At 27.7% G+C, this 25,207-nt stretch overlaps 7 protein-coding genes across 7 annotated transcripts; 5 read left to right on the top strand and 2 right to left on the bottom strand. All coding sequences in view use genetic code 12, as the record gives it.

Annotated features, from left to right (window-relative positions):
• Positions 1-47: 47 nt before the first annotated feature.
• KGF55_002262 (uncharacterized protein) lies at positions 48-5,774 on the top strand (the record flags this gene model as incomplete). Its single annotated transcript, XM_051756926.1, has 1 exon — positions 48-5,774. One exon carries the CDS (start codon positions 48-50, stop codon positions 5,772-5,774), a length of 5,727 nt encoding a protein of 1,908 aa, XP_051615250.1.
• A 213-nt stretch (positions 5,775-5,987) lies between these two features.
• On the bottom strand, positions 5,988-7,238 carry SUT1 (Sut1p; the record flags this gene model as incomplete). The annotated part of the gene is made up of 1 exon (XM_051756927.1): positions 5,988-7,238. The coding sequence occupies one exon, from the start codon at positions 7,236-7,238 to the stop codon at positions 5,988-5,990; it is 1,251 nt and encodes a 416-aa protein (XP_051615251.1).
• Positions 7,239-13,413: 6,175 nt separating this feature from the next.
• On the top strand, positions 13,414-14,958 carry KGF55_002264 (uncharacterized protein; the record flags this gene model as incomplete). The annotated part of the gene is made up of 1 exon (XM_051756928.1): positions 13,414-14,958. One exon carries the CDS (start codon positions 13,414-13,416, stop codon positions 14,956-14,958), a length of 1,545 nt encoding a protein of 514 aa, XP_051615252.1.
• A 215-nt stretch (positions 14,959-15,173) lies between these two features.
• KGF55_002265 (glucose-6-phosphate 1-epimerase) lies at positions 15,174-16,073 on the bottom strand (the record flags this gene model as incomplete). Its single annotated transcript, XM_051756929.1, has 1 exon — positions 15,174-16,073. The coding sequence occupies one exon, from the start codon at positions 16,071-16,073 to the stop codon at positions 15,174-15,176; it is 900 nt and encodes a 299-aa protein (XP_051615253.1).
• Positions 16,074-17,531: 1,458 nt separating this feature from the next.
• AUR1 (inositol phosphorylceramide synthase) lies at positions 17,532-18,926 on the top strand (the record flags this gene model as incomplete). Its single annotated transcript, XM_051756930.1, has 1 exon — positions 17,532-18,926. One exon carries the CDS (start codon positions 17,532-17,534, stop codon positions 18,924-18,926), a length of 1,395 nt encoding a protein of 464 aa, XP_051615254.1.
• A 1,477-nt stretch (positions 18,927-20,403) lies between these two features.
• Positions 20,404-23,202, top strand: KGF55_002267 (uncharacterized protein; the record flags this gene model as incomplete). The annotated part of the gene is made up of 1 exon (XM_051756932.1): positions 20,404-23,202. The coding sequence occupies one exon, from the start codon at positions 20,404-20,406 to the stop codon at positions 23,200-23,202; it is 2,799 nt and encodes a 932-aa protein (XP_051615255.1).
• Positions 23,203-24,073: 871 nt separating this feature from the next.
• Positions 24,074-25,051, top strand: KGF55_002268 (uncharacterized protein; the record flags this gene model as incomplete). Its single annotated transcript, XM_051756933.1, has 1 exon — positions 24,074-25,051. The coding sequence occupies one exon, from the start codon at positions 24,074-24,076 to the stop codon at positions 25,049-25,051; it is 978 nt and encodes a 325-aa protein (XP_051615256.1).
• Between the last annotated feature and the right edge of the window lie 156 nt (positions 25,052-25,207).

The raw sequence follows: 25,207 nt of genomic DNA on the forward strand, positions 1-25,207 counted from the left end.
TTATCTTCTACTACACTCATTTGCATTTACATAAAACTCAAGACATTATGTCTGATCATTATGATTTAGATCAAAATTTCAAACAAGATCCAATTGATGAAATATTTGGAGATCAAGAAAATGATCATCAAATTTTAAATAATGATCCACAAGAAGATGATTTTTTTACATCAATTCAACAAAATCATCCTATAACTCCATATAATAATGATAATGAACAAAATCTAAATATAAATGAATTAAATTATCCTGAATCAAATCAAGAAAATCAAGAAGCTCAAATTGTTGATGAAATATTTAATGAAGATGGAGGAGATTTTTTACAACCAGAAGAAAACAATGAAATATCGAACAATAATGAATTCCAATATAATGTAGAACCAGAAGATTCAAATTCACAAAATATTCAAAATCAAGAAGAAACTAATTTAGAATTTTTAAGAGATCAAAATGATCCTGAATCTTTCTTTGATCAACTTTCAATACCTCAAGGAAATGAAGTACAACGTAAAAGTATAGATACTACAGAACATGAAGAATTTATACCCAATGATGATGATTTTTATAGACCAAATGATGATGAATATAAAAATAATAACAACAACAATAATTATGATGATGATGATGAATTTCAAGTATCTGATTATGAAAATAACCCTTTTGAACAATCTGAAATTTTACAATTAGGAGAACAGACTGTACCTGAAAATAAAGAATATGAACCTTTACCTCAATGGGAAGATCAACAAAATAGCATAGAGAATGAAGAAGAAGAACAGGAAGAAAATAATGATAATGATAGTTTATTTAATGGTTCAACGCCAAAAGAATTGGAGAAAGATGAGTTGGAACAATTATTGGATGAAAATGATAAACCAAATAATGATGAAGAACAAAAAGAAAATGTGGAAGAACAGAATGATGAAGATCAACAAGCAATTGATTTAGATTCTAAACTCGATGATTTATTTGCAAAAGATAATGAAGATGATTTTATCAAGGCATTAGGACAGAAAAAGCAAGAATCAAATGAAGTTGATTCAACTATTGATAAATTAGCAGCACTTGATTTAAGTCTAGATGATGATTTATTATTAGATGAAGAATTTTTAGATGAACCTATAGAGTCAAAACCTTTACCTAAACAAGAACCAATAAAAGAGCATAAAAGTTATACACCAACAACAACTAATCCTTATATCAAACCATCAACAAATCAAAAACAAAACAGTCAACAAGAATTTGTACAAAATTTAGAAAAATCAAAAAAGAAAAATGATGCTTATGATTTTCCTGATGGGTTATTAATTAATAAAGTTAGACCTGCTCCAAGACATACAACCTCAAATAAATATGCACCATCAGCTGGAAATTCTCAAAGTACAATAAGCACATTGGGTGGCACATCTCAAGATAATTCTTTGGCTGCTCCACCGCCTTCAAATAATTTACCACCTCAAAAACAATCTTCATCTAATCAAGAACAACCACCACAGGAAAAGAAAGTTCAACCTAAAAAATCATTTTTTGAAGAATTACCAGGTGTTGAGTTACCAAAACCTAATAGAGCTGTCAGAAAACCAGCTCCAGTGAAATCAGTAAACAAATTTCATCCAATGTCACCAGTTCAACAACAAAAACAACCAATTAATACAGCTCCGCCTGCTCCTCCAAAATCAAATAAACCTCCTCCAGTTAATCCATATAAACCTAAACAAGGTACATCACCTATTTTTCAACAACATGTACCAATTGTTGGTCATACCGGAATAGCCAAACCAAATGTTAATCCACAACCTAATTATGCACCTGCTCCAAATTCATATATGTTTCCACCAACAAGTAATTCAACACCTGCTGTACCATCACAAGAACCTATTGGAATGGCTCCACCTTCGTCAAATCCTCCAATTGCATCAGCTCCTGTAAATTCCGGTCTTTCAAACAATAGACGTATTTCAAATCCAATAAATACAAATTTAGGTAAAAATCTGCCATCACATAATAGTCCTTACGTTCCAAATGCAGGACCTTATGCACCACTGAATCAACCAAAAACTCATTCAAGAGCTGGTTCTTTATTAGGTGGTAAGGGAGGTAAAGAATTAAATCCATATGCCCCAGCATTATCAACTGTTCCTAGTAATAATAATTCACCAGCAATGACTAATTTACATTCTCAACAACCTCCACATTTATCAAATGCAATAGTTCCACCATCAGGTAGAATAAGAGGTATATCAAATGCAAAGGGAAATATATATAAAACAACTCCAAAAATTGTTAAACCTGAAGAATTAAATTTTAGACAATTTCCAATTTTTAATTGGAGTATATCTGAAAAAGTTGTTTTATTAAAACCAAATTCAACATATGGTAAACCAGTAATAACAATTGATCCAATAAAGACATTTTGTAAAGATCAAGAAATTTATTTAAATTTCCCTGGTCCATTATCTAAAAGTAAACTGAAAAAGAAAGAAATTTTAAATTGGTTTGAAATTTCATCTCAATACTTGCTAAAAAATGGGTTTACAGATGAATTATTATTAAATAATATATTAATGGAAATTATTAAAAATGATGGTGATTTAAAATCAAATGATTGTTTAAAACAAATTTGTCTTATATTAAATCCAAATGTTAATTTTAATGCTCAAGATTTACCAATATCAGGAGGTACAACAAATGGTTATAAATTAGATAATTCAGGTATAAATACAGTATTCGCATTAATTCAAGCAGGTGATATTTCAAAAGCATTAGAATATTCAATATCAAAAAATGATTGGGCTTTAGCTTTAGTATTAGCAAATTTTAGTGGTCCTGAAAGCTTTTCTAAAATTGCAAGTGAATATGCAAGAAACACTTTCCCTTTTTCAAAAGCAAATAATAAAGTATTACATATTATGCCAATTTTATTAAAAGTTATTGGTGGGAATGTACAAAGTGTTATACAAGATTTAACTAATGTTCCAAATGAAGGAGATTATGCTAATTTACATTGGAAAGAAATTATATCATCAGTTGTTATAAGTGGTTCTCTCAAAACAAAAGAATTTTTAATTGAATTTGGTAAATTTTTGATAAATAATAAAAATCTAATTGGTGGAGAAATTTCATTTATTTTATCAGGTTTACCATTTGGTCAACAAGGATTTTTAGTTATATCATCAGGTCACCATTCAATGTATACACAAATTTATGAACATATTTTAAATTTAAATAATACATCATCAACGCCAATACAATTCCCACATTTATTACCAATTAAATTAAAACATGCTTCAACATTAGCTGATTATGGATTAATTAATGAATCTCAAAAGTATATTGATTCAATAAATTCAAATTTAAAATCTTTAGGTAATAAATCACCATTTATAACACAACAATTAATACAAGAATTTCAAAATCTTATAATGAGATTAAGTGAATTAGGATCAAATGATTCAAGTGGTTGGTTTGGTAGTAAAATGAGTAAAGTTAATTTAGATAAAGTTTGGGGACAAATTGATAAATTTATTGTTGGAGGTAGTGGAGAAGAGACTAAACAAAAATCAAATGAAAATGGAGTATTTAGTAAATTTAGTCCATCAGTTTCAAGAAATGCTTCTACTTTAGATTTAGGTACTTTACATACTTATACATCACCATCAATTAGAGGAGGACCAGATCAATTTGAAAAAATAAGATCTTCTAATCAAACACAAATACAATCAAATAATATATATAATCAACAACATCCTGGATTAGATTCAAATTTTTCATCAACTTCAATTAATAAGTATGCTCCTTCAAATTTAAAAAATTCACCATTTCAAAATCAACAACTGAATGATCGTTATGCTCCTAATAATTCATCACAATCAAATTTAATTGATAATTCTAATTCAATTTTTCAACAAAGTCATAACTTACAACAACAACAACAACAACAGAAGCAAGTTTCTCCACAACAGCAACACTCTCATTATCAACATAATCAAACAAAACCTCATTCACCATTAGCTCAAAAAACAACTTATCCATATAATAATCCATTAGGTCCAATATCAACTTCATCTATAGGATCGATACCACCAACTAATGCTCAACCACCAATTCAAGGACATGGTCAACAAAATTCAATATCAAGTGTTATATCTGGTGAAAGTATACTGAATTTTCAAACAAATGTTGCACCAGTTATAACTCCTCAAGTTGAAACAATTCAAGAATCTCCTGAATTAAAACCAGGTTTACAATTACCATCATCACAAGAAAAATTACAACAACAAGAAAAGAAAGAAGATTTGAAATTGGAGGAAAAACAACCTACAGCTCCACAAGCACCGCCTCCACCAATTAAAAAGACAAAATCTGCTCCTCCAACAGCTAGATCAAATCCTTATGCTCCTTCATCAAATTTAAAATCAAAACCAAGAAGAAATAAATATGGACCTCCAACAATTGGTGAAAATAATGATTCTAGTTTAGGGTTAACTGCTACTTCAAACAATAAATATGGACCTCCTCCTTCGAACAATAGTTATGCTCCAAGTGTTGTATCTAATTATGCTCCTTCAATTGATCAAAATCAAAAATTACCTGAACCTGAATCTAATGTATTAGATGAAAATAATGTTGAAGAATCTCAAAAATGTTCGAAAATTCAACCACCGCAAAATCAATATCAACCTCCACCATCTCATATACCTCAAGAACCACAACAACAACATTTAAAATCAAGAAAAAGTATTCCAAATATAGATGATAGTTTTGAAACTGAATCTTCAATAATAGTTGCTGAATCAACAAATATTTTACAAACTCCAAAACCAAAACCATTAACTTTACAAGCAGGAGGTATCTATAATCCATCAACTCTGAATTCAAATTCAAATGGATTAGATGGTTTTCCAATACCTGGAAGTCCAGATTATACAACAAGAGCAAATTCAGTATATGGAGGTAATACAACAAATCCAAATTTATCTTCAACTTTACCAATTGGTGTTGGTACAGGAGGATTTTTTTCATCAAGATTAAGTCAGTCTCAACAAAGCGCAATGTATCAACAATATGAAGTACAAGATGATACTGTAAAAGATTATATACCTATTTTAGAAGAAGATGAAGATGATGATGAAGAATTAATTAAAAAAGAAAAAACTAGAAAGGCTAAAGAAGAAGCTGAGAAAGAAGAAGCTGAAAAACAAAAACAAGCTCAAGCTCAAAAAAAGCAAAAGAATAATGGTCAACAAAAAGATGGATGGTTTAATAATTGGTTAACAAAAAATGATGGAAAACCAAAACCCATTAGAGCAAAATTAGGTGAAAAAATAAATGTATTTTATTATGATGAAAAACATAAAAGATGGTTAGATAAAACAAAACCAATTGAAGAACAATTAAATGCAGGAAAAATTGCTCCACCACCTCCAAGTATGAAAAAGAAAAAAAATATAGAGAATAATAACACAAATGGTGGTAGTGATGGTGCTAGTGGACCACCTCCACCTTTAAAATCTAATTTACCACCAAAACAAACAATACCTAATTCATCAAATACAACGAAAGAAAACAATGATTCTTCTCAACAATCACAAAATTCATTACCAATTCCAACAGGAAATAAACCTACTGCACCAAAGAAAAAATTTAATAATTTAGCAAATGCAAATTTAGATGATTTATTATCAATGACTGAATCAACTGCTGGTGGTGGTGGTGGTTCAAGAAAATCCAAGAGGAATGTACGTAGAAATTATATTAATGTTTTAGAAAAATGAAAATAATTTTCAATAGGATGTAAATTAAAAGAGTAAATAGGTTATAGAAAAGTAATGAAATTTAAACAATGACAGTTTTAAACTTTTTATTAACTTGTAATATCTATTTAAATAATTACCTAATACAAAGGTTTTAAAAAAAGAATTGAATGAAAAAACAAAGATGTACCAAAAACCTATTCCTATCCCGTATTTTTTGCAATTGAAATTTTATCAACACATAATCTTTTTAGATTTAATTGACTCCTGCAATTGTGATTGTAAATGTGATTGTTTTTGTTGTTGTTGTTTTAATTGTAATTGTAATTGTTGCTTTTTAATTTTTTTCTTATTTAAAATTTCTTCTTTTGTAAAACCATTAGAAAATGAACAATTTATTTTTTTACAATTACACATATTACAATTTTTAAATTTTATAAATTTTTCATTTGAATTTTGTAATAATGTATAATTACCACTTAAATTTAATTTTTTTTGGTTTTGAAAGGTTTCAATTTGATCCTTGTTTAGATTAAATTCTGATATAAGTTCTTCAAATGTTGATATTGATAAAATTTGAATTTCTGCGTTACATTTTACTTTTCTTGTACGACATGAATCACATGATGGTCCTAATCTCTGTCTTCTTTTTGGTGATGATGATGATGATTTTGAGCTTGATGAGTTGGAATTGGTAGTGGTAGTGGTTGTAGATGTAGGATTATTTATTATTATTGGTTGTTGCGAAATTTGTGAAGATTTTGGTGTTGTATTTATATTTATATTTATATTTTTATAAGTAAGTGATGAATGAATAAATTCTGGAGTTGATGGTGAAGATGATGAACAAGAAGATGATGATGGTGATGAACTAGATATTAAAGATGGAACTGATGATGATCTTATATTTGTTGAATGAGGATTTTGTAAATATGTTTGATTTTGATGGTTGTAAAAAAATTGTTGTTGTGATTGTTGTAATTGTTGTTGTTGATCTAGTATTATTGCACTGCTCAATAAACCTAATCCATGACAATCTCTAATTGTCTCTTCCTGTGGTTGTTGTTGTAGTTGTTGTTGTTGTTGTTGTTGTTGTTGTAATGGTTGTTGTAAAGATGGTTGTAAAATTTGATTATTTGAAAATTGAGGGGTAATTGAAGATATTGAACTTGAAGATAATGAAGGTTGATGATACATTATTGGTCTTGAAGTATAATTTGTGTTGCTAGTGGTTCCTACCATATTAATTGGTGGTAATTTTAAATTAGATTGATCATTACCACTATTAATACCATTACAATATGAAGTTAATTGAGATATTGAAGGAATTTGTTGATTTGAATTTGGTGATAAATTTAATGAAGGTAGTATATTTTTGTGTGATAAATTTGGAGTATTTAATGTACTTGAAGAATTTGATGAATTGTTTGTAGTTGATGATGAAGAAGGTGATCTCATAATTGAATATGAAATTAAATCTGACATTTTGAATTTGAATTAGTTATTTAAATTGAAAATTTGGTTGTAAAAGAATTGAAAAATGTATGTTTAATAATAATTAATTGAAATGAAACTTGTAAATAAAAGACTTTTTAACTTTTTATTCTCCCCTGGTATTTTGTTTTAATGCAAATGAAACAACTTCTTAGATGTTTCTTGAAGTAATTGATTTTAATGTTAATCTGGTTGGTTGCCAAAAAGTACAGTTAAAATAAGTTGGTTATTTGGTTTGATATTTATAAATTTAAATCTTTATATTAACTCGGATTTTACAAATAAAAAATAAAAAAAAAAAAAAAAAAGTTGTTGCAAAAAAAAAAAACTAATTTTGTGTAACAAAGTGTAAATACTTAAGCTTGTGATTAAAATTGAGGGGAGTTTTTATTTTTCCTTCGCTCAGTTCGACTCATTTTAATTAGTGTTTTCCTGTATATTAGTAGTATTCGGAGTACTATTATAGTTCTCGTACTACCTTTGTAGAACGTATATTAAAGTAAAGTAAAGAAAGCAACAAAAATTCCCCTCTATTTGGAGTATACGTTAAATTTAAAAGTTAGCGCTAAGTACATCCAGATAGATTCTGTTTTAAATCGACTAATTTGTTTTCGAGTGGGTAGTTTGATGAATGATTCGTATTGATTTCAATGAAGATCGGAAGACTACTCCTCGGTATTATGATTAATCTATTTGCCAATCTGTATGATGTTTTAAATTTTTATATTTCCTACTATTATTGATACTAACACCCCTTAATGGAGTTTAGGTAAAGCGTTTTTTTTTATACTTACTATGAGGTAGACTACCATATGATAATAGGAATAAATCGGAATATGAATCATCTTTATTTATAAAGGAATAAGCTTCTCCGTAAATGCAAAAGTTTAAATTTAACTAGACTAAGGAAACTGACTTAAGAACAATATTCAAATGAACCGAGCTACTAATTGATTGATTAGAGGTGAATGAAATGGGAAAGAGGCTAATGCTTAACTTATTCTACATTTTTTTCACGCGCTCTTATAAACTTGTGGTGAACCAATAATGATTAATTCCTATATCTTAATATATATGACTAAAACTCTAGCTACGCTTTAGAACTTTAGTTGTAATCAAATTATCTAATTCAAAACCATCCCATCATTTGATAAGAGGAAGTGAAGAATGGAATAGGTCAAAACACATAGGAGTTAGGATGTTAGAAGAGGATTCGAGGTGTCAAGGAAAAGGAGCACAATCAATAATCAATACACCCTATACTACAACTATTATCTTTATCACAACTGGTTTTCATTTTATTTATTTTAGGAAATAAATTTTGTGAAGTATAAAGTTAAATTTTTTTTTTTTTTCTCTGTTTAAAAAAAACTCCGAAATCTTTTTTTTATTCGAAATCTAAGATTTGGATTTTGTGTGACTTTTGTTCTGACTCCATCAGTCCGATGTATGGACTTTTCAAAATTTTAAAACTATTCAACCTCATCAGCGTTCTTCATAACCATAACTACGGTTAAGTGAGAAGGAAATGTGAGTGACTTTATTTTAGTACTGATTTTTACGTGTATATTTTTAAGTGAGGCTGTATTAAGCTTTCATTGGTGATCTTTATGAAATCGAATTCTTCAACACATCCAATCTCAGTACCCATATGTCCAAAAATGAGGATGAATCAAATGTATTCACATGAATTTAAAACAATTTTCTAGATAAGCAAAGTTTCTTAATGAAGTATAAAAAATTAAAATTTTAAACTTATGAACGTTTTAAACTACAGTTTATTATTTTTTTTGTAAATAATTTTGACATTTCCATTTAACGACTCCGAAATAAATTTTTTAATTTGTTTGCACCTCGGAGTCAATAAACGAGAATGAGAGAAAGTTGAAAAGTGTTTCAAATAAATTTGTGTATTGTTTTGTCTCGAGTGAAAGAAAAATTTAAATTTACCTAAAAGCCTATTTAAGTAAATATACTTTACGTTTAACTATAATGTAAGAAGAGCTTAAGTCCAAATATTGCATAAAAAAAGATTTTAATAACTAATAAACTTCTTTCTTAATCCCTGTACCCTATTGTTCTTGTATTGTTTCAAATTTAATTTTATGGAGTTTTTGAAAGAGAAAAATTTATATGAAAATAATCGAAAATTCAAAACATAAATAAAATCAAGCTTGGAGAAGAGTCAAGTAAAAATAATGAAGAAAATAAAGAAAGAAGAAATAAATGATGAATGGTTTACTAGATCGAAGTAGATGATAGAAGTTAAAATGCAAGTACTACACCTTTCGTCTCTCCTTGAAGGCTTCAAACATTAAGTCTTTCAAAAGAGACCAATATCGAGACGTGTTAATAAATTTCTTTTTATTTTTAATCATTTCGATTTCGATATTAGATATTAGATTTACACTGTATTAGATTTAATGCAATAATGCTTCTTATCTTATCGTAACGGGTGTAAATGTGGGGCAATATACATCGGAGTATTTTTTATTTTTTTTCTTCTGTAAATATATATGCAAGGTATGGACGTACTAGTAATAAGTAAAGTAGTTATTATTCATTTTAATTCTACCCATACTTTCGGCATAAATCAGTGCTAATATTAAGATTGATAAGCACATGATATTGATCTGTTTGAATAGATTGTCATACTGTTCTTTCTTTATAGGCAATGAGAATATATGTTTTTGAGCTCGGAAATGAGAGACACCACTTTTATTCTATATTAAGATTAGAATATATGATATATTTAAAGTTTATTGGCAATTTTTGTATGTAAGAAAATTTATTTTGATAACAAAATTCCCATTGGTCTTGTTCACAGAGGTTTGATCTTAACTTTAGCCTAGATACTTTTGATCAACTAGGAATTGCTTCTCAATATGAAAATTTTGGTCACAAACCAACATATTAAATTTTTTTTCTACTGATCAGCGCATACAATTAATTTACTCCGAGATCAATTTTTGCGCTTTTATAACGAGATGTTGGTATACCTTTTTTGAATGTTGAATCAAGTTACTACCGAACCAACGAATTAATAATTATGTCAATGATTTTGAGAATAAATGAATGATCATAGTGTTGTATTTACTGAGCTAAGATTTAAAAAAAAAACTGTTGAACGATGGTTTGAAGTGTATACATTTGTAAATTTCTGTTTTTAACTTTTTTGTTTTAAAATTTAACGCAAAATTACCTTAAGAGTATTTCCATAAATCAAGCTGAAGTTTTCAAATATTCGAACCATCGAAAAATAGTAATTTTAAAGCTGAGACTCTAATAAAGCATGAAAATAGGATCAAATGAAAGCACATGAATCAACAAAGTCGTATAGTCTAATGATTCATCTTATGTTTTGTTACTGTCTCATAAGCTTGAAAAAACACTTCCGTACCTCAATACATAATGTTTTTTTTTTCGAATTGGTTGCACCCACTAATTTTTGCAGCCAAATTAAAACTTTTACAAACATAATTAGGAAGGAAAAATTTGCATCAGTTGTTTATCAGTTGAACTATACAATGTTATCGGAGGAGTGGTAATTCATTTTAAAATAAATATAGTCACTATGCATCTAATTGACTAATACAATTCCGTACGTGTTTTAAATGTTCTGAACAAGTTTTATGACTTTTATAAAAACATTCGAAGACAAAAGCAACCTATCAGCAATCTTTTTATTTGCTTACTAGCATCCGTTGTTTATCTAACTTGTTATATAATTCATAATTTCATTGAATAATCGGTTATATTTGAAAAGCTCGAAGATTATATAATTGAAAGGTGGTATAAGTCAAAATTATTATTTATAGTATCAGAACCCCAAAGATTCACAAGATACAAATGGTAAGGTAGAAAAGCTTAATCAATCAACTTAAAAATATGATCAGTGGACTGACAAATACTACATGGTAATATCGAAAGCGATAAAATTGGATAATACTTTACCTTCAGTTTTTAATTTTGCTCCAAATCATTTTGCTTTTTCTATTTAAAACTTTTAAGAAGAAAATTCATGAAATATGCTTACAAACAAACCTATGACAAACTGGCTCTATTTCCGAAAGGTGTATTAGTTTATAAAGAAAGATTAAAAAAGGGATATAAAACTCAATCAAACTATGAAGGACCATATATGGTGATTGATATCTAGGAAAAGCTGGCATACAAATTACAAGGTGTGTCATGGAAAGTATCAACTAATATCATGCCCTGCTTTTTCTTATTTTTTTATCAAAGCTGATTTTAATCCTGTCTTTTACTAATTTGTTTTATGATATCTTCCTGACTTATCAAGGAAAAATGCATTCCTGCTCTTCCAAATTAGCAACTATAATATATATTAGGACCTTCACAATTTGGTTGAATTTCAAATACCGTTTTTAATTCATACATTGATTGGTTTTTTGAAATTTATTGCATTAATTGATTGGTCGAATTAAATTCTTGTTGACTCTGTTTCAGTATCTGCTTGAATTACGTCAGGAACAGAACGGCCCGAAGGTAATTTTATAATTACACTTACTATACTCTAATTCTTTGTGTACCACTATATCTCTATATTTTAAAGATTCTCATTAATTGATCTCGTACATCAATCCAATAATTTGTGAAATTTGCAAAATTGTAACTCGTGAAATTATACTTAAATAAAAATTTTCGAAGATATTGGAAATATACTTTAATACCTTTTCGATTTTAATTTCATATGTAGCAACCGCTTCTCCTAAATCAGTGAAAAGATGATTTATTTGCATTTTCTGAACCCATTTTACCTAAGATTTCACCTATTTCATTTATATTAGCATTTAATCCTTGAACAATTTGACCTTGACCAGTGAAAGTTTGATTCAACAAAAATAGATTCATCCCTTGTTTCTTTTGTCCCTTCAGCTGTGTCCTCGATTAAACTTCTAATCTCTCTCGACTTTGTTTATTTGAGATAGATTCTCCAAAATGTTCTGCTTTTGATGATTTCAAGAACTTCATTTTCATGGATCTAAAGATAGGATAATTTCGATCAATGCCTTCAAATAATGCAGCAACTTCTCCCGAATTCGTCATGCCATTATACATAGTATCTCCGGCCTCAGGATTTTTTAATTCCCATTGAATCTTTTAATTAGCTGATTTTAATAAGTGTAACTATTTGGTAAATAGTTTTAGTAGATGAATTTTATATAATGTATTATTTTTTTCCTAATTCAATAGATACACTAAAAAATTTATATAATATTATATACAACTAATACTATATAACTTTTAGTATGTAAGTTTTCAAAATTAGAAGACTTTCTTTTCCAATTTATCTTGGTGAAATCAGCTTTTATAGCCATAATTCAATTATTTTATCCATAACCCAATAACGAGCCAAGATTCTATTGAATTGGACATCTTAACAATATCCAAGACAATCCTACTCAACCAAAACCAAATTAAAACATTCAAAATAGCTGACTTTCCCAGAATAAATTGGAAAGAAAAGTTTTCTGATTTTGTTTGGTAATTCGTTTCATTATGTCTTGTCATGAAAGCTTTGTGAATTTTTTCAACAATTTCTTTTCACTTATATCAGATCTTTCAGATTCACTTTTAACAGTAAATGTAATAGAAAATCTAAGAAATCAGATATAAGTAATCTAAAAAAGTAATAAAAAACTTGTGCAACAATCCATTAAAGCTTCTATGGTAAAGTATTGTAAGTATTATAATTGAAATACGATAATATGTTTCTTTTGCCGATATCGGTCTCCATACCTATCGTTGATATTACATATATATTAATGATAATATTGATAAAGATAGACATTTCTGAATGAAGTAAATTGTAATTGATTAGAAAGAAGTATTAACATTAAAATCGGGGAATTGAATTCAACGATCGTTAAATCTCACGAGAGCAGGTGGTAGCTCATTTCTTAAATAGACACACAAAATTGGGTTCGTCTGATGAGAAAATGCCAATTATTTGGTAGCACAATCTAAGTCTATTATTTACAAAATGACCATTTTGGGTTATTGAATCACTTCGTATCAAATCGTGATAAATTTAATTCACGAAGTAAAACATTAAAGGGATTTGAGACATAATTTCTTATATCATCATCATCAGGCATAGAGAGTGAAATCATATTTTGCTACTGATTGAAACAAAATACAAATGGCTGAAACTTTTCCAAATCATCATGTTTCATTAAATACTCCAATTAAAGAAATAAGGAATTTAAATCTTAATTCTTCACCAACTAATAATTATAATCAAAATTATCAAAATAATAGAAATTTTCATCAAAATGATTTTAATGGTCATTTAAATCAAAGTCAAACACATCAAGGAAATATATATCCCAATAACATAGACTTTACTTCACCACCATCATTGAATTTTAATCAACAACAATTACTAAATAATAGAGGTTATTCAAATAAATTATCGAATAATGTTTTATCAGAATTAAATAATCGTACCAAAAAAATATCAACATTATCTTCATCACCAATAAAAGAAGATTCAGTTACATCAAGAAGGAATAAAAGATATAGTGGAGTACATACCATGAAATTTAATAAATTAGAATCTATACAAAATCATTATTCTGTCCATCAACAACAACAACAACAACTAAAATTAAAAACTCCTTCTCCACAAAAAGATGAAATGATCGAAACAGCAAGTAAAAGAAGAAGAACTCTTAATGGAAATAATGAAATTATGTCAATACCAATATTAACTGAATCTAATAAATCATCAATTAAAGAAAGAGATGATAACATTCGTAAAATATCACCAATTAGAAAAATATCACCAAGTAAAAAAGTAATGAATTTAAATTCAATTTTAACTAGACAAACTACTGAGACTGGATCTCCAAATAAGGAAATGCTGGAACATCAATTATTTGAAAGACATAATAATAATACCTCACAACAACCTCAAAAATTACCAACTTTGAAGAAAAGAGCAAGTTCATTAGAATTAGCTGGTGTTATTGCTCCATCTAGGATTGAACCATCAAACTCTAATATGGATTTAGTATCATCACCAATTAAAAACAATGAACCGTCAATCAGTTCTCAGACTAACAATTTCCAACAACATCAACCAATACAATCTAAAATTCCACAAATAACAAGAACTCAATCTCTGATGTTGAACAAAAAAAATTCAATACCTCAATTACAAAAAAATTCACTGATACCTCAATTACAAAAAAAGACACTGATTCCACAATTACAAAGAAAACCATCAATACCTCAATTTCATACTAACCAAAGAGTTCAAACTCTGTCAAATATTAATGGACATTTACCTCATGAACAGTCACACCAATCTCACGAACAGTCAAAACAACAACAGCAACAACAACCACTTTTGCAGAAAAACACAGCTACTTTAGCAGCACAACATGTAATGAAACCACCAACATCATATAACAAAATTCAATCACAACCTCCTAAAAACTCACAACCAAATTTATCAAAAATAAGTCCATCAAAATCATTATCATCATTTAAGAATGTTTTAACAAATTCAACAAAATACAACATCAACAATGGTGCGAACTTAGGTTCTAAACAATCAAATTTAATTAAATCAAAATCTATAACTATTCCTCAACCTTTTTCATTATATAATAAACCAACTATTTCATCTTCTCAAAAATCTTTAAATAAATTTGAAAGATTTAAAGAAAGATATGATTGATTTTGATTAATAAAATGTTGAATCTAGACGTTCTTTAGTTTGAGTATGGGCTATAAAAGAGGGCTATAAAAGGTGGTTATTCGAGTAGAATTGTGTAAATTTAAGTAGAGATTTTATAAAATATATTGATACCCCAAATATATGAACTTAAATTGTTTATTCCAATAAAGTATATAATTATCGTTTATTCTAGAGTTTATAAATAAATGAATTTTCTAATATATATTCGATTGAACTTTAATTTCTCCACCAATTGAAATTTCTTGTTCACCAAACCATTTTTCACCAGGTGGTAATAAAACCATAGAATTAACATGACCAGGTTCAACACAAATCATATTTTCATAACCTGATTTAGGTTCAAAATCATTCATTCCCTCCGATTTTTTAATCCATGGATTCCAAACAACAGAATCAGGTAAATTATTTCTTTTTAAATTATATAATACTTTACCTTTATCAATAATTTGAATAATTTTTGACAGGTTAATATTTTTATAAATTCTATCAAATTCTTCATGAAATGATATAGCTGGAGCTTTTTCAATATATGATTCTCCAATTAATTGATCATAACAATTTTGATCTATAAGATTTGATACTAAAATATCAGTTATATCTTGAATTTTATAATATGTATGAAATAACCAATTAAATTCAAATTCCTTTCTGCCAGAATTTTCAACTTCTATTTTGGTGGTTAATTTATCTTCTTTTAATGAAATAGTATAAATTAAAGTAAAATTAAATGGCCATAATGATCTAGTTTCTTCAGATAAATTTTCAGGTCCTAATCCAAATTGAACAGTTACTGGTGATTCATTAGTTTGTCCTAAAAATTCCCATTCATTATTTCTTGCAAATCCATGTTGTGGTAATTTTGAAGTAGGATGTTCTGGATTTTTTTGTTTACCAAAAATGGGAAAAACTAATGGAATCCCACCTCTAACAGGTTTTGAACCATCTAATTTTGCAGCTTTTGATAACCATAATTTTTCTTCAGCTTTATTTTCCCAACTTATTATTGTTGCTCCATATTTTAATATTGTTACTTTTGATGATGAATCTTGTGGATTTGTTAAAATTACTTTATCTTCTAATTCTTCAACTGGCATTATGATTTAATTTAGGTTTTTATAACTAATTTGAGCTTAAAAATAGTGAAATTGAAGTTTAAACAAGGTCAATTGAGTTGATTGAAAGAGATAGTAAGCTCAAAAACTAATTTTGCAACGTTGTAGGACACGATTGTAAATTATCAAGATCTGATCTTAGTCGTGTCTTAATTTAGCTATTTCTGACATTGTTTGCACCATTTGAAATATTAGTGTTTGAACCAAGCTAAACAGTCAATTATGCTTTCATATTCATTGGATACTGAGTTTAACTGATTGATTGTTTTGAATGAACGAATATTAGCTAGTGCTTTAAGTTTTACATAAGTTTAACAAGAATTGTGAACCTTTCTTCAAGATTAAACAAAACTCAGCCGTGAGTAAATTCAAGTCCGAATAAATGATTTTGTAATACAAGACCCGTTTTTATAGGGGAGATAATTTGTCGTAGTTTCAGGTCCAAGATAGGCAGTGTTCTAATGTTTTAATAGACCAAGTTAAATCAGCAAGAGAAGAAAAATGAAATAGCGTAATACGATTATTGTGTTGCTCTAAATTCAAAATTTTATGCGGTATTTTTTAAGGTAATACCGGATAATTTGAGTTTTCATTTTGAGATAGTACTCAGTTATTGATTAGATGCATGGATTGTCTGTTTTTCAACTCAAGCTATCTACTCTCTTATCTAATTGATATTTTTGATACAGATTCTTTTTCAAGTAAATCCACTTAATTCTATTGTATCTATTACTTCAAACTGATGATTAAATTGCTATTGCTCTATTGATAACTATTACTGTTAAATTAGATCCGAGATTGTCATAAATGATTGAATTCAGACTTCTATTGTTAAAAAATATGTTTAGACAATACGACATTACTAGCTTTTTTTTTATTTCTACGACAATTAGTATGGATGCATAGGTAATTCTTACTATGTTAAAATAATTGTAAAAGTTTCTTTTTTAAATGTCTCTTGTTCTCTCCTATTTCTTTCTTTCTACAATAAAATGATGTCTTAAAAAATTTAGTAAAATCGAGAAATGTTATTTATACATTTTCATTTATAACTAAATTCATTTTACAACCAATTTGATTCCAACTTCATATAGATCATTTTTACATTATATAGTTAGTTAAACACTTGTTTGATTTCCATAAGTACATCATCATTAACATCAACAACTTCAAGGATCGCATATACTTTTTATTGAAACCCCGCCAAAACCAGAAATCGCCGTTAAAACTTCACATTTTTATTTAGTATTAAATATTTTTTTCATCAGACGACAACCAAAATTCATCATCATCTCCATAATAAGTTTTTAATTAACGTCCATTAACAAAGTATCAACAAATCATAAACACACAAACAACTGAACAGCACACAAACACACAAATACTCAAATACTCACACACAAATACATATACACCAATATATTCCCAAATTTCACAACGATGTCTCGTAATTACAACCGATCATCAACTTCAATACTAAATAAACCATATCAATTATTTCATCGTTATTTTCTACTGGAAAAAACTCCAACTTCAAATTTATCTGATTTAAATACTGATACAAATATAAGAACTACATTACATCAACTAAGACATCATAATTGGTCAAAAGGTGAAATTTTTCATTATACATTTCTTTGTTCAATTCTTTTATTTGTATTTATAATATTTCCAGCTTCAATTTTATATAAATTACCAATTATTATAGCATTTTCATTTTTATTTTTAATTCCAATAACATCACAATTTTTTTTACCTGCATTACCAATATTAACATGGTTAGCATTTTATTTTACTTGTGCTAAAATTCCTCATAGTTGGAAACCTGCTATTTCAGTAAAATTCTTACCAGCAATGGAAACTATATTATATGGTGATAATTTATCAAATGTTTTAGCAAGTATTACTAATAGAGCATTAGATATATTAGCTTGGTTACCTTATGGATTATTTCATTTTGGTGCTCCATTTGTTGTTGCTGCTTTAATATTTTTATTTGGTCCTCCAACTTCTTTAAGATCTTATGGTTTTGCATTTGGTTATATGAATTTATTTGGTGTAATAATTCAAATGTTATTTCCTGCTGCTCCTCCATGGTATAAAAATTTATATGGTTTACAACCAGCTAATTATACAATGCATGGTTCACCTGGTGGATTAGGTAGAATAGATGAATTATTAGGATTTGATATGTATACCACAGGATTTTCAAATTCTCCTGTTATATTTGGTGCATTTCCTTCATTACATTCTGGTTGTTGTATAATGGAAGTTTTATTTATGTGTTGGTTATTTCCAAAATTAAAACCTTTATTTGTATTTTATGCAAGTTGGTTATGGTGGAGTACAATGTATTTAACTCATCATTATTTTATTGATTTAACTGGTGGTGCAGTATTATCATTATTAGTATTTGAATTTACAAAATATAAATATTTACCAAAAATTAAAGGATTTTGTCGTTGGTCTTACACGGAATTAAATTATTATAATATAAATATTGATGAAACAATTTATAATGATAATGAAGAAGAAGAAAATTTAAAATATAAATCTATAATATATCAACAACCTCAACAATATCAAATTCAAGATCCATTATCATTTGATCAACATGATAATTTTGAGATGGGAAATTTTTCAAGATCTCGTCAAACTTCTAAAAGTTTTGTACCTTTAATATCAGAAAATGATGATGTTGATTCAGGTACTGGATCAGTTTTTGAAGATGAAAATTATGTTGGTTCTTCTAAAAGTACATCATTAGAAGATTTAGCTTCTCCAATAAATTATATAAATGATAAATCAGGAGATAAATCAAAAACTGGGATATAACACCAACATTAATATTGGTTCTTTACAATTAGAGCCTTCCATACAAATAAATGAATTTAATGATTTTTCATACACTTTGATTTAATACTAATACTTAATAATAATTTTTTTTTTGTTCATAGGGGAAATTTTTAACTTGCTGAATTATTTAAATCGGCTTACTTACTATTTAATGATAACTTAACGTAATCTTAATCTTAATAATTAATTAATATATAATAATAATAATAATAAAAAATGTAGAGTTCTTTGTATAAGTTATTTTGAGAGGGAAGCTAACCAAAAAGAAAACCCCAACAACTCTATACTTCCATGAGTTATCTTGGGGCGAACAACTTCCAGAGAGAATGAAACTCCTTGATTTAAAACAACATGAATTTTCTCAAGAATACGAAAAATGTTACAAATCTTTACTTTACGACGTAATTTGTTGATCGTAGATTTTGTATCACAATATCTGGTTTTTCTAAGATTTATTATTTTACAACCAAGATTCAACAAAAGATTTTAGCTCAATTTATAATTCTTTCCACCATGATCATAGACCATTGTTTAGGTTGAATGAGATACATTTACATGACCAAACATGAATGAATGAATGAATGAATGCTAAAGGACCAAATCAAAAAATAGATAAAGAAGAATGGATCAGCTTATATGTAATTTCAAAGGAAGATTACGAACAAGAATCAAAGCAAATATATGCAAGTAACGCGAATTTTCATAATTCGAAGTTCTTAACAAAGAAGAAATTTTATGAGAATGATATTATTATAATGAAATAGTGGATAAATAACATGCAGCTATTATTGGAGTTTAATGTAATTTCATGCAAGTTGAATTGGTGGAACAAACAAAAAAGAATTTTGAAAATTTGAGTAACTATCATGAGAGAATATTATATTTGTTTGGATGAAGGAAGAGTATTGTGTTGTTTGCTTGTAGTATTTGTTAAAACTAAATGAGGTACTACATAACATCATTGACTGGTATAATAAGATTCAAACAAGATCGACGACCGTCCAGATTCGACGATCATATCTTGAGATAATTGACGCGATTTACACCAAATCTTAAAAGCTATGAAAACACACCAATCTTACTAAAAAAACCAAAACTTCAATATGAGAATATTTTCACCTAATATTATTCACGACCCATAAATCAAATACTTCGAAAGGATCATTCTTTCAATTTATGACGTTCTCCAGCGAAAAACCTGATTATTATTTTGAAAAACTAAAACAAAACTCCCAAATATAATAATAACTGTGGACTACTTTGTTTACATTTTCAAATTCCTTAATGCAATTATAATAAAATTGAACATCTTGGCTATTCTGATGACAATAATAATTCAGAATATTTGCAAGTAAAATTATATAATTAGATTAATATCTAAGAATTCCAAAAATTATGTTGATATTTAGATTCAACTACAAAATTATACCACCCTAATCTAGTCATTCGTTTCAAAATGAAGTTTATTCAATTAGCCCTTGGGTTATTAACTTCATTATCAATTGTTAAAGCATTAGATTATAATTTCAAAATTTTAGTAACAGATTATGAAAATTATGGATTTTCATTTTATTTAAATTCAAATTCTCAATTAACTTCAACTGATTCAAATTCAAGATTCAAATTTACAGAAGATTTAATTTTATCATTAAATGATGATTCAAATAAAGTTATTTCTGATACTATTGAAAATTCCATATTAAATATTATTGAAACAAATGATTCATCAGAATTATCAAATTGGATTATATTAGAAAATGATTTATTAAGTTTTTCAAAAGATTTATATATATGTGGTAATTCAGAACCTTATTATTTTGATACTATTAAAAATGATAATTGTTATGATTTTAGTGGAACTATAGCTCGTGTTGATTTAAAATTAAATGAAGAAGAAATTATTACTGAATCAATTGTTTCAGAAGTTCCAGTTGTACCAATTACTTTTTCAGAAATTCCTACCGAACCAGTAACTTCAGAAATTCCAATTGAACCAATTACTTCAGAAATTCCTACCGAACCAGTAACTTCAGAAATTCCTACCGAACCAGTAACTTCAGAAAATCCAATTCAACCAATAACTCCTTCAGATTTCATAAGCCCTACAGTTCCAGCTAGTCCATCAGATGTAACCACATCATCTGACTCAGGGCCACTTAGTCCAACAGAATCTGATACAGAATTCATAATTCCAACTGATTTAGTTGATCCATCAGAACCATTTTTAATTAATGTCGTAATTAGCAATGAAGTACAATTAACTTATAAATCAAATGGATCTCATATAATATTTGGAGAAAATGCAGATGGAGTTGATGCAGTTTTTACTATTGATTCTGGATATTTAACTGTAAATGGTCAATATATTGTTATTGCTCCTAATTTAGAATTTAGGATAATAGGAAGTATTACAAATGCAACTTATGGATTCAGTTTGATTGATAATGTATTATATCACGATAACGCTTATCTTCCATCTGGTACTCCACTTTTTAAACGTTCCGAACCAGTTAAAAGGGAAGTTGTTCCAGCTGAACTTAGAGGTTGTCTTGATAATTCAGGGAATCGTTTTGTTAGTATCGGTAATCAAGGTTGTGACTTATTTGAAGTTTATTATTCTCAACTTTCAATTGAACCAATCATTACAGAAAGTCCAGTTGTACCAATTTTTTCAGAAACTATTGTTGAACCAATCTCAACGGAAACTTTTATCGAGTCAATTACTTCATCTCAAGAATCTATAGAATCAGAAGAACCAATTCAAACAGAAGAACCAATTGAACCAGAAGAGTCAATTACAACAGGAGAACCAACAGTATCAGAAACATCATTAAATCCAGAAGATACAGCAGATTCAGGAGAACCAATCAATACCGAGATTATTTCAGTTGAAACAGAAATTCCAACTACTTCGATAGATCCAACAAAGCCATTTGCACTTTATTTTATATTTGATGGTGAATCTCATCGTGTTCAAACTAATTCTTCTCATCTTACTGTCTTAAACTTAATTAATGGAGTCGACGCTGAATTTACTATTGAAGATGGTTACTTGAGTGCTAATGATCAATATGTGGCTATTGCCGAAGCAGGTTTATTAAAAACATTCAATGATATATTTGATGGTACTTTTGGATGGACTATAATTGATAATATTATTTATCATGATGATTCTTACATTCCATCAATTGTTAAACGTTCTAATTTTGGTAAACGTGAACTTGTTCCAGTTACTTTCTCAATTTGTGAAGCAGAATCAGGTTATGTTGTATATTTAGGTGAAAATTATCGTTGTATTACTGTTGAATATTTACTTGAACAATTATCAATTGATCCAGTTGTTACATCCCAACTAACTGAAGAATCAATTATATCCACTGAAACTATTTCACCTGAGGAACCTATTGAAACTATTATTAACACTGCTGAAGCTACTGGAACTGAAGCTATAGAACCAATTGAAACAAGTGTTGGTATTTTATCTACTGCTACTCAAACTAGTGAAGTATTGGTTACAATTACTAGTTGTAACGAAGCTAATGTATGTACTGAAGTTATTGAAACATCATCAATTGAAGCATCTGCAATTATTACTGATGAACCAATTTCATATGTTACTCAAACCAGTGAAGTTTTAGTTACAATTACTAGTTGTGATGGTAAAAGTGTATGTACTGAAATAATCGAAACTTCTACTTCAGAATTAATTGTTCCAACATCAATTGAAAATGAATTAACTACTTATACTGATGAAACTACAATAACACTTACTATATGTGATGCTGCTCAATGTACTGAATCTATTAAAATTCAAAAAACTATTATAACTACTTATTGTCCATTATCATATACTACTGAAACTATTGTTATACCATGTACTACTGATGTTACTTATACTTATAATGAATGTTCAAATGAAACTGATTGTGATGATTATACTACTGAAATTGAAACTACAACATATACGACTATAACAATTACTAGTTATTTAGTTGTTACTGAAGAAGGATCAAGTACAGATTCAACTTCAATTGCTGGAGTTTCAAGTGATGTTACAAATGATGTTCCTGAAGCTATTCAAACATCTCAAGATTCTCCTAAATTAGATTCAACTTCTCAAGTTGGTACTCCAATTGGTATTGATATTTCACAAGTTACAATTCCATCTGATTTGATTAATTCTGGTGTTATGAATAAAGTTGGATATAATTTAATAATTTCATTTTTGGCTATTATGTTACCAATTATTTTTTAGAATTAATTGATTATTAATCCATCTTTTTTTCAAATTATTTATTGTATAGCTAGTTTAAATAATATATCGAATTTTTTATGAATTTTTTAAAAGTTTAGAAATTTAACAATTAATTCTTTGGCTTCCTTGAAATCTCTACAGACAATAGACAATATTCATCTTAGCTTTATAGGTTTCGAGTTATTCTTGATTTATTTATGGTTTTTCTGATCAACAGTAATTTTTCCCCAACTTTACATTATTATTGACCAAAAACTATGATTTGAATATCACCTTTTGTCAAAGTCTATTGATACCTTAAATTATTCATTTGTACGCGTCTAAAATCTAAAAACTTCTCATTAAATTTGATTTCTGCAAGTATCTGTAAGATAATTATTAAAAAAAATCAATTTGGCGATTTTATTATTATTTTAAATGAACCAAATTGATCTAAAGGGGTAGACTATTTTTTATATTATATCATTCAAATTTTTTCATAGATTGTAGCAAAATTAAGGAGCATTGTGCTTTGAAACGCTCCAGCTTTAAAGCTAAACAATGTAACTGCTAGTTGAATTGTGGAAGTGGATGAAAACTTTACATATATCAAGAGTAGTTTTTTGTTACTGTTTATTTTATAATCTGAAACAAAACCCTCTTAAAAATTTTTACATAATTAAATAAATAATAATACATCAACACGTAATTTTTGATAATGATAAAAACATTTAATCTCTAGCTGGAGTAAGTAGATATAAACAATACTCCTCATAAGACGCGTCTAAGTTTTGGGAAGGACAAATGTTTGGTATAAGAAGTTCAGAAAATCTGCTGCAATTAAAACTCTTTTTTTTTGCAACTAAACTTACATTTATTACAAATATTCAAAATGCAATTATTTCATTTATTTATTACAATCATAACAATAAGCTTAGTCAAAGCATTAGAATACAATTTCAAAGTCTATACAACAATAAATGGAATAAATTATTACTTAAATTCAAATGGTGAATTTATAAAAGAAGATACAGAAACAAGATTTAAATTAGATTCAGAAAATAATTTAATTTTATATAATTCAAATCCATTACAAATTTTAGTTAATGATCCAATTTTTTCAATTTTTCAATTTTTTCCTCAATATACTATTGAAAATGAAATTTTACCATGGATTTTAACAGATGATGATTCAATTATTTATTCTGAAGCTTTATTTATTTGTGAAAAAGAAGCTCATTTTAATTTACGTAGAGTTTCATTACAAGATTGTTCAAATTTTGGTGAGTTGATTAGGTTTGATTTACAATTGAATGAATTAGATGAAGTTGTTGCTAATTATGTCAATGCTACTGAGAGTTTTGGCACAGAAACTGTCACAGAAACAATTACTGAGACTACGTTTGTTGATGAAACTGGATTGGAAACTGAAACTATTATCATCCCTACTGAAAGTCCGGTAGTTAGATATACAAACAATTCAGATGCCACATCAATAGTAACTCAATCCGTATCATATTTCACACAAACAAGTGAAATATTAGTTACTATTACCAGTTGTGATAGATCAAATCAATGTTCAGAATTCATTGAAACATCAACATCAATTGCAAATGCTGTTACAACTTATTCAAACAATGATAAGGTGATTATAACTATAACTTCTTGTGGAGAAGGAATTAATTGTCAAGGGTCATCATCAAGTATTGAACAAAATGCTTTAACTTATATTTCAGATGAAGAGAGTGCTGTTAGTCCGTCAATAAATTCTATTGATCCATTATTAATAAATATGGGATCCGTTGTTAACCGTGATTTTAAATTATTGATTGTAATTTTAGCTTTTGTTTCAGTATTGATTGTTTTATAGATTTTGGAAGTATATAATAAGTAGTTTATGCATAATCAGTGCTTTATTGTAAGTATTTTATGACAATTTGTATTACTTTGTAGTATTATCATTATATATTAAAGTAATGTTTGATTGTTTTGTTCTATATAAGAGGTAATGGGTATAAACGGTTGA

The sequence above is a fragment of the Candida pseudojiufengensis genome (genome assembly GCF_024610245.1).
Source record: "Candida pseudojiufengensis strain CBS 10847 chromosome Unknown scaffold7, whole genome shotgun sequence".
Classification (NCBI taxonomy): Eukaryota; Fungi; Ascomycota; class Pichiomycetes; order Serinales; family Debaryomycetaceae; genus Lodderomyces; species Lodderomyces pseudojiufengensis.